This window comes from Eurypyga helias, unplaced genomic scaffold (genome assembly GCF_000690775.1).
Source record: "Eurypyga helias isolate BGI_N326 unplaced genomic scaffold, ASM69077v1 scaffold9219, whole genome shotgun sequence".
Classification (NCBI taxonomy): domain Eukaryota; kingdom Metazoa; phylum Chordata; class Aves; order Eurypygiformes; family Eurypygidae; genus Eurypyga; species Eurypyga helias.
The window spans coordinates 21,382-30,105 of record NW_010271518.1 but is presented as its reverse complement, the minus strand read 5'-3'; the positions used below and the strand labels follow the sequence as shown (position 1 = coordinate 30,105).

General features: G+C 51.4%; 1 protein-coding gene across 1 annotated transcript in view; it reads left to right on the top strand.

Moving 5' to 3' along the window:
• CRYBG3 (beta-gamma crystallin domain containing 3) overlaps window positions 1-8,724 on the top strand; it is a gene marked incomplete at its 5' end in the record, with an annotated part of 64,359 nt that overhangs the window by 52,032 nt on the left and 3,603 nt on the right. Inside the window, 2 exons of the mRNA XM_010158853.1 lie at window positions 3,952-4,091; window positions 7,274-7,397. Coding sequence (XP_010157155.1) covers window positions 3,952-4,091; window positions 7,274-7,397 — 264 coding nt within the window. The remainder of the gene's footprint in view (window positions 1-3,951; window positions 4,092-7,273; window positions 7,398-8,724) is intronic.

The window sequence follows — 8,724 nt, the reverse complement described above, 5'->3', positions numbered from 1 at the left end:
TTCCTGCGAGGCAAATAATTAAATCAGATGGAAAAACTGAACAGCGTTTTTCCCAGGGCCAGGCAATGAGTCATTTTGTGTGGCTGGGACTGAACCGTGGGTGTTACGGTTGTCCAGCATCGCGGCCCTCTCCCTCAGCCAGGCATCCTTCCCCCGCCGAAGGGAGTAGCCAGGCAAGCGCAGCTTCAGTAAAGACAGTGGTAAATAATGAGTTAGCCAAGACTGCAGAGTAAAGATTTTCCAAGGATCTTGTATACAGCTGTGGAGCCTCCTCCGGTTAAGGCTCTGGCAAACGCTCTTTGCTTAGGAACGGGTCAGCAGGGAGGCGGAGTGGGGAAAGGCACCAGCCCTTGGGGATACAGTCGTGCCTTAGTCCAGCCCCCTGGGCTTCTTCCTTTGGCTTTATTAGGCTTTCCCATCAAAGTTTGCAAAAGGTTAAGTTTGAAAAAAAAAAAAAAAAAGGTACTAGGAAAAACAGGTTTTGGGGTGAGCCCTTCTCAGAAGGGCTTTATTATTAACCATTTTCCACAAAATTCATCGTGAAAAATTATCCGTACGCTAACAGTAGTTGAAACTTCTGTTTTAGTACAAGCCTGTGTGCAAATTCACTCCTGCACTTGGATTTCAGTTGTAGCACCTCCTGGAGGGCCGCTTGGTGCCTGCACTGTTGCTTTGCAGTGGGTCAAGCACCTAAGCTTGGGAACAAAAGGCATTTGAAAGGGAGCTCATCTTGCACTGACCTTCGTTTAATATCAGACATGACAGGCTCGCTGCGCACCTTTTTTCTGATACGGTAAAGTATAAAATTCCGTTCTGAATTGTGACAAGTTTGTGGTGGACAGTCTCTCTCTGTTAAAAAAAGGTAGAAGTCGTCAGGGGGACAGTCTGAGCTGAGTTGAACTGTGCAAGGGATTTTTAGTGTGTTGGTTTCCACCTTTCAGCCTCTGGAATCCCACCATGGGGAGGGAAAAAAGCCACGTCATTTTCCTGGCATCACGTGCTGTGTTAGCCATGGAGCACGGCACCTGCTAAGTAAAGAAAATGACTGTATTTAACAGTTCACAGGGCTGCTTGTGTCTTGGAATGCCCTGCAAATGCAGCCTTCCCTAATCACCAGCCTCTTGAATATACTAGATCTCTTCAAGTTTCTTCCTGGCATTAAAAAACAGGGCAAACAAAACCCTTGCAACATTCCTGGTGCCGGTTTAAGCAAGGCATTTAGTTCCTTAACACACAGAGATCAGGGTAAGCAATTCATCAGTGCTCTGTCATTCTTGCAGTTGGCGGGCTTTCCCCAGAGGATGGCATTTCAGGTATGTTCCTTGAAATAACTATGAAAGGAAGGTAAGGTAAATCCTGGCCTAGACACGGCAATGCCTTGCCAGCTGTGGGCAGATGTAGAGGCCTTCTAGCTGGCCTTTCAACATCGGGGACTGGGGTCTGCGTAAAGCAACGCCAAGATCTGAGGTTCTCCCCTCTTGTTTTTTCTGCCCGTTGCCCTTCCTCTGGCTCTCGGAGACCCCCGTTTCTCCCTGGCCTGTCAGGATTGGGACGTGGTGAAGAAAGCTGATCTGTGAGTCTCATGCTTATCTGTCGCTGATGACTCTTCAGCCTGAAAACGGGTGAAAGCGCACCTCAGCGTTCTGCAGGGAAGGGTGGGAGCAAGATGCGTCCGTAAGCGTAACAGCATAGCCTCAAACCCTTGGGTTTTTCCTGTTGGTAGTTTCCGTGGAGCTATGAAATCAGAGAAGAAAGCCAGGCCGAGTCACTGCTGCCGGCGGTAGGTGTGAAGTGAGCCGTCAGCTCCTGCTCTGTGTATGGTTATGGGAGCAGGAGAGCCTCAGCGCTTGAGGCAGCAGCGTGTTTTCTTCTTCTGTGCTTCTCTGTGCCGAGGTCAGTGGAGTCCTGAGGTCTCGCTGGAGCAGTGGTATCGGGCCTTGTGGTTGGTTGTGTGTGTCTGTCGTGGATGCAGCGTCTGCCGTGTACCGAGGGCGCTGGGCGACCGGATGGGGCTTTCTCAGGCCCATTAAGTTCAAACAGTCTCACCCACGTGAGAGCTAGAGTCATTTTAATTGAGTCCTCCAATTCGCTGTTCTCGTTCTGGGTGTATAAATGGATACGGGGATCGGATGACTTGTCTGTCTTGTACGGCATCCCTGTCTCTTTTAACACGTTGAATATTGCAGCAGCAGGATAAACGCCAGGCTTTGGTAACAACGTCTAACGACAAGGATGCCGAATGGTATTTCCCATGCTTACCAAGTCGCTTGTGGAAACTTTCCCTGTTGGACCTGTTCTGGACATGGCTTCTGGTCTCCGCTTGGGTGAGAGCCCGTGCCCAGGGAGTAGGCTCTTGCGAACCGGCGTGTGAGCGATGCTGCCTTGCTGAGCGAAGCAACCTGAGGAGTAGCCGCCTGCGCTAGGCCTGCTGGTCTGGGCTTCCCAGTAAGCCTCCAGACGCACGCTGTAGATTTGACCCCCCTCATCCAGCAGAAGGCAGGCGGGGAGGACTGACGTTCCAAAATAAAAACGTTTACGGGGTTTTAATCTCTTTCTGTTTTCTAACATTAGTTTTTTTAGGATTTCAGTGGCCTTTGAAAATAGCTCCGGGTGGATGATCCCAGGCATTCTTTAAAATGTCTCAGCAGACTCCCTATCCCTGCAGTGTTGCATGCCTTAACGTTGCCCCTGCACCAGTCAGCAGAGGAAAGCAGTTTCTCTCAGGCAGGATTTGAACAACCGGCCGCATACCGAGCGTGCTGAGTCAGTGCCAGTGAATTCGTACGCCCTGAATCACCACCGAGCTCTTCGGAGGCACTTCACTGCAACACATGTGCCTCTTCAAACATGAAAATTACTTCTCTTAATTACTCACTGCCTGCGTCAAGTTTAATTCAGGATTTTATGTTGTTCATTTCACTCCAGGCCATGTCTTTGCTGCAAAAGAAATCCTACCTTCTGCCTGGGCCGACTCTCGGGGGATAACATCTCCCAAGAACAAGGTGACTTCCCTGGAGAAGGCTGCTAACGGAAGCAGTTAGTCAGAACCATTCCCTCTTCCTTTACTAGCTGCGTCAAGATAGAAAATCCAAGTGCTTACTATTTTGGTTATGATACTTCCCTGAGGGTTTTAGGTTAAAAATGCTGAAAAATTGTACAAGCGTTCCTTGCACTAAGGCACAGACTTGGCGTGTTTCGGTCTGTTCCCTCTGTGTGCTCCTCGGCTGCTCTTGCAGCTGCACCACGTTCCTGTGCTAGCTGATCTCTCTCTCTGCTGTCACAGGCACTCTCTCAACTGTAGAAAAGGACGTGACGTAAAAAATGCTTCAGCTCTACCTCAGTTTGAGGGGGTTACCAATTCCGCTGTTTCTTCCAGATTGTCAGAAGAAAACCAGGAATGTCTGTTAAAAACATGGAGAGCTTTTTAGTTCTGACATTTTTAACCTTTTCCAATTTTTGGATCCCTAAGACTTTTCCAGTGAAGCACTGCTAATTGAAGCCTGTGGAGAGTAGCCGTGTGATTTGCCTCACTACCGTAGCTGCAATCTGCAGATCCCCCTGAAAACTACCGCCACAACCCGTTCCATCAGTAAATAAACTGGTTGTATGAGAAGTAATCGAGGCCCTGATGATGCAAATCGGATCGAAAAGGGAGTGTTCCGGTGCAGACAGGGGCCTGTCTGCGTCTTGAAGTGACGTGCTGCATCCGGCCCGCGTCAGGGGGCACAGCCCTGATGGCAGGGCCACTGACAAGACCAATCCCGCGTGTTTCGGCTCCGTGTGCTTTGTTGGTGGATGTGCCGGATTGTCCTCGTTGCGTTTGCTGGGGGGGGGCGTGATCCATCTAACCCAAAAGCAGGTGGAAATGAAACTGAGTTAGGCAAATGCCTGCGTGGTGCCTGACGTTGGACTATTCCTAGTAAACCTTTATTTTCCCCTTCCCCCTCCCAGGTTTTCGCTGAGCCCTCCATCAGTCTGTTCGCTCTAGAGTGCTGCAGGGGCAGAGAGCTGCACTTCAGTGAACCCATCAACTCTGTTCTGAACGAGGACCTTCATTTTTACACGCAGTCCGTGTGGGTGAGAGGTGGATTGTAAGTATGGAAGAAACATCCGTGTCAGTTCTGCATTTTAGGGGCTGGTGCTGAGCACGCGTTTTCTCCCGATTGCTGCCCTTATTCATAGGGTGTGTTTTACCTTCTGACTTTTACTTTGAGACGCTATAAAATCCTAAAATGCGGCTGAATGCTAGATCTGCTTCTTGTATTGGGACGCAAAATGAACAAAAACTCTGGGCAGAGGGTGTGTTTCCCCCTCTAAGAAGGGGGAATTGTCCTTTTACCCCTATACAGTAACGAACAATAGAGTCTGTCCAGGCCAGGAACCAGAAGTGTTGATTGCTGACTTACCAAGAGCAGGTGGAGTAAACCTGGGCTGCCTTTATTAACTGGCTGTAAAATACCAGCTATAAACTGCAGGGATTTAACTTAAACCCGTGCAGGGGTTCAGGGAAGCTTTGACGTGCTGGTCAGCTGCCAAAGAGGCAGCAACTTCTGAGAGAAGCTGGGGGCGGATCTGACAGCTGGAACAGTAATTTGCTTCTGTTATTAGCTTAACCCCCCTCCATGTGTGTAAATACATACCCAGGGTCATCCTGAGACTGGCTGGAAACTGCTCTTCTAATGTGACAAGTGTTTCCTGTGTGTATTTTTAACCTTTCCTCCACCTTTTCCATACAGACAGGGGGGTAATTTTCTTGAGAGCGCTTTTGTGATGACAAAGCGACACCAAATCTGAACTCGGTGAGCAGGGAGTTTGTGTAGACTGCTCGCGGCTCAGGTCCTCGCTGCTGGGATTCATACCATGAGTTTTTCAGACGCATCTGGTCTGTTACCACCTGGAAGTCAAAACACTTCCACGGATACCTGTGAGGACACTGCTGAGCGCTCCTCTGAGTCTCTGATGTTGATGTCGAGGCTAAGCCTAACCTAGCTAATGCTCCAGAGCATCGTGAACCAGGTTTTTTTCAGGAATTCCACACTGGTGTTTTCCGGGAAGGTTGTTTAAGGATTGACCCCAAGAGCAGGCAGTGGTGATTGGCTTTAGCTGTGGGCCCCTAGTGAATGTACACTTCCCCGCAGAGCTTTGCCAACTCACTCTCGGTTCTAGTCCATAACATCTGTGCTGCTTCCATCCTGGGCCCTGGCTGAAAATACGGAGAGGGCACAGCCACCTCCCGCTGTTGTCTTGAGGTGCCCCAGGTCAGAGCGGCAAGCAGCTGCCCTTTGAGGCTGAGGACAGCAGACACATTCCCTGTGATCTGTGCTAGTTTGGAGCAGGAAAGGACGCCTCTGGGAGGAACGCCTGGCTCGTTTCGGGTGGGAGCGTGTAAGCCGTCACACCTCCGTGGAGGTGTTACAGTCCGAAATGTGTCCTGTTGGGGACCGTCTCCTTAGGAGCTTCCTCTGCCCGTCAGCAGGGGAGTGGAACTGGAAATCAGATGGCTTTGCACTTGGCTGTAGAAGAAGGGCGATGGCTTTGGGAGCACAGGGTGGAGTGAGCACAGCAGTCCGGCCCCTTCTCCATCTTCCTGATGGTTTCTGAGCTTCCAGGCCAGGTTAGCTGGTTCCTTGTCTCTGGAAAGGGTCAGGGCAGAACTGGGCTTCTCTGAGCTCCTGGTGATGCTCCCTAGGAAACAGCCCTCGGCAGCCTGTCCCCACCCCACGCTGCAGTTGGGTAGCCTGACGGCTGGGGGTGGCAGGTGCGGGTGGGACGTCCCAGGGGTTTGTTTGCCGTATCTGAAATCAGCAGTTCAGGAAGGTGGACTTCGAGGTGTTAGGGCTCCTCGTCCCAAAGCCTACTGTTACCTTTAGACAAGTGACAAAGACACCGGTGGCATCTCGCTGCCAGGCTTGGCTACAAGGATCCTTCCCGAGCCAAGGGGCTGCCTCGGTGAGACACGGCACGAGCCTGGGCTGTGGCATGGCGAAGGGGCCGGGGCCTGAGGCACTCCGAGGTGTGGGAAAGGTGGCACAGCGGAGGCTGCTGCTCTGTGTGAGAGCTGAGGTGAGCTTTGCCGGTGTCGCTGAACACCAGCAGCCCAGCCTGGCTTTGCGCGGTTGTGGCTGTAACCATCTGTCCCCCTCCGTTTCCTATAAACGGCTGCTTTGAAACCGCCCTTCAGAGCAGCACTACCAGCGAGCGGACAGAAAGCATCGCGGGAGGAAAGCCAGGGGTGTGTTACCACGTGAGGAATGCAGGGTGGAGGTCAGGCTGCTCTGAGCACCTCTCAGTCAGGAAGCACCGGACTTCTCCTGGAGAGGTGGTGCTGCAGGCTCGTGCCGGAGCAGTTCACAGTTGGCACCCTTCAGCCTCCCCAGAGCCGGAGCAAGTCGGTTGTCGGTTTCTCCAAAATACATGGGATGAGGAAAACTCAGTGACAGGTGCTGTCAGCGCTGCCTGTGGACAGTTTCTCACTGAGGTGGAGCGCAGCCATCCCTCGTGGCCGTGGCAGCTGACCTGTAAAACGGGTAACGTGGGGAAACCACTATCTGCTCTGCGTTCAGGGAGTCAGGGAGGCCGGCGTTTAGGATTCGCTGTCTGCACAACCGCATCCTGTTGATGCAAACAAAACCCATCCGGGGCTGCCGTGGTAAGCAGGGCGGCAGCACGTAGCGAGCAGGTGCCTGGGTAACGGGGAGCTGCGTGCCCCGGCGCTTGGCCGGAGGGTTCAGCCCTGCCACGGCTCAGGGGTGTTCGCTGCAGGAGGGTCTGTCACAGCAACGGACAGGCGTGGGAATAAATATTCTGTATGTGTTTTCGGACACGTGGAATGGCTAGGAAAAGCTTTTAACTGTAACAGAAGAAAGCATTGGGCAAGCCCCTCTCATAATTAGTAAGTACAACCAGGCAAAGCAGCAAGTAGTGGCAGTCCGCTGTGTGGCTTCCTGGTTTCCTCATGCGTGCCCACTGAAACCTGCATTATTCCCATCTGGGTTCATCCAGAGGTTCTCTGGATGAAAAAATGTGGGAAAAATGGGTGTGGGGAGGGGAGTTTACAAGTTTCGGGCAGCCATACAGACCCAGAGGTCTTCGTTTAGACTGATGACAGCTAACATCACTGAAGCGGGTGGCGTTTCGCGGCACGGTAAGAGAGGTTGGATACCAGCCCTGCTGGGGAGGGGGGCTTTCAGGAGCACAGGCCTGAACACGTGCCTGGAGTTCAGTTTTGCCTTGGTTAACATGTAGCCTTTTGTGTTCTGCTTCCTGTATCCAGGTGGATTGCATACGAGGGATGTAATTTTTTAGGAAAGCAGATTCTGCTGGAGCCCAGTGAGATTTCCAACTGGAACCAACACAGTGGCTGGAAAGTAATTGGCTCCCTCCGTCCCGTAAAGCAGGTACTGTAAGACCGTATGAGGCCGATTATGGGTTTTGGACAGGGATTAGCGCACAAAGTATCAGCTCTACCACGACGTATAATGGTGGGCATTGTACTCCTTAAATCAGGCCAAATGGTGCCAGCCAGAAGGCCCTACTGGCAGATTACTGATGCAGAAAATTCCTCTAGTGGCAGTTATTGAGATCTATATTAGGCTCCTAAAGGGAAATAATTCCTAGTTTCCTGAAGCCAAGCTTTGTTTTCCTGAAAGGCTCATTAGCATGGTCTGTAGATGCTCTATCTTTAAATTTTTGCCATGTAAGAGGAATAATGAGAAAACCAATCTGCATTGGCTTGTTTCACAATTAACATAAATGGCAGCAAGAGCAGATTGTGTTGTGCTGCAGCCTGGATTTCCAAAAGAGGCAAAGTTTGTGCAGTCCCGCTGGGTCTTCCCCCTCTGCCTCGCCCCACATAATGCCAGCAGCCTCAGTCTCATTCAAAGACTCGGGTCTCCAAACCGCAGAGTCCTTGGGAGCTTTGCGAAAAGTGGTCAGAGAAGCAAGGCTGGGATAAATGCCCTTCGCTGGAGGAAGGGCAGGTACGATTCTGCTGCTCTGCCTTGCCCGGAGGCATCAGGCAATCGGGAACATGCAGCAGCCTGCGTCCATAGGGGAAGGATCTGCCTACGGCCAGACCACCCTGAGAACGCCCCATCTCGGAAGCTAAGCAAGGTCACGCCTGGTTAGTACTGGGATGGGAGACTGCGTGGGAATACCGGGTGCTGTAGGCTTAATCCCTGGAAGTGTTCCAGGCCAGGCTGGATGAGGCTTTGAGCAACCTGGTCTAGTAGAAGGTGTCCCTGCCCATGGCAGGGGGGTTGGAACTAGATGGTCTTTAAGGTCCCTTCCAACCCAAACCATCCTGTGATTCTATGATGACGGGAGAGTGGCAGGGAATGTGAGCAGTAACTCTGCTGGAAAAGGGTTTTTGTTAGCTCTGCTGCTCGCAGAACAGCTTGATTCCACTTAGTGACCAATCCTGCTTTATTCTCAAACACTGGATTCAGCTGGGGAAATGTTGCAGTCAACAAAAATAGTTGTCTTCAGCATTAGTTATGCATTATTTGCTCCCTCTCCCCAGAAAAGTAAAGGATTCCTTCCCCTTCCACCAGAACGATTTGTCAGTCCAAGAAGTTGACAGCTCCCAGGAATTCTTTGGAAGTGGTACCTACCACAGGATCCCGTTTGAGCTGTTTTTCCAAATAATGAAAATAATTTGACCTTAAACCCAGAATTCTCTCTTCAGCTGGCCATCTGCAGAGCTTTTGTATTTGGCAGCATCCT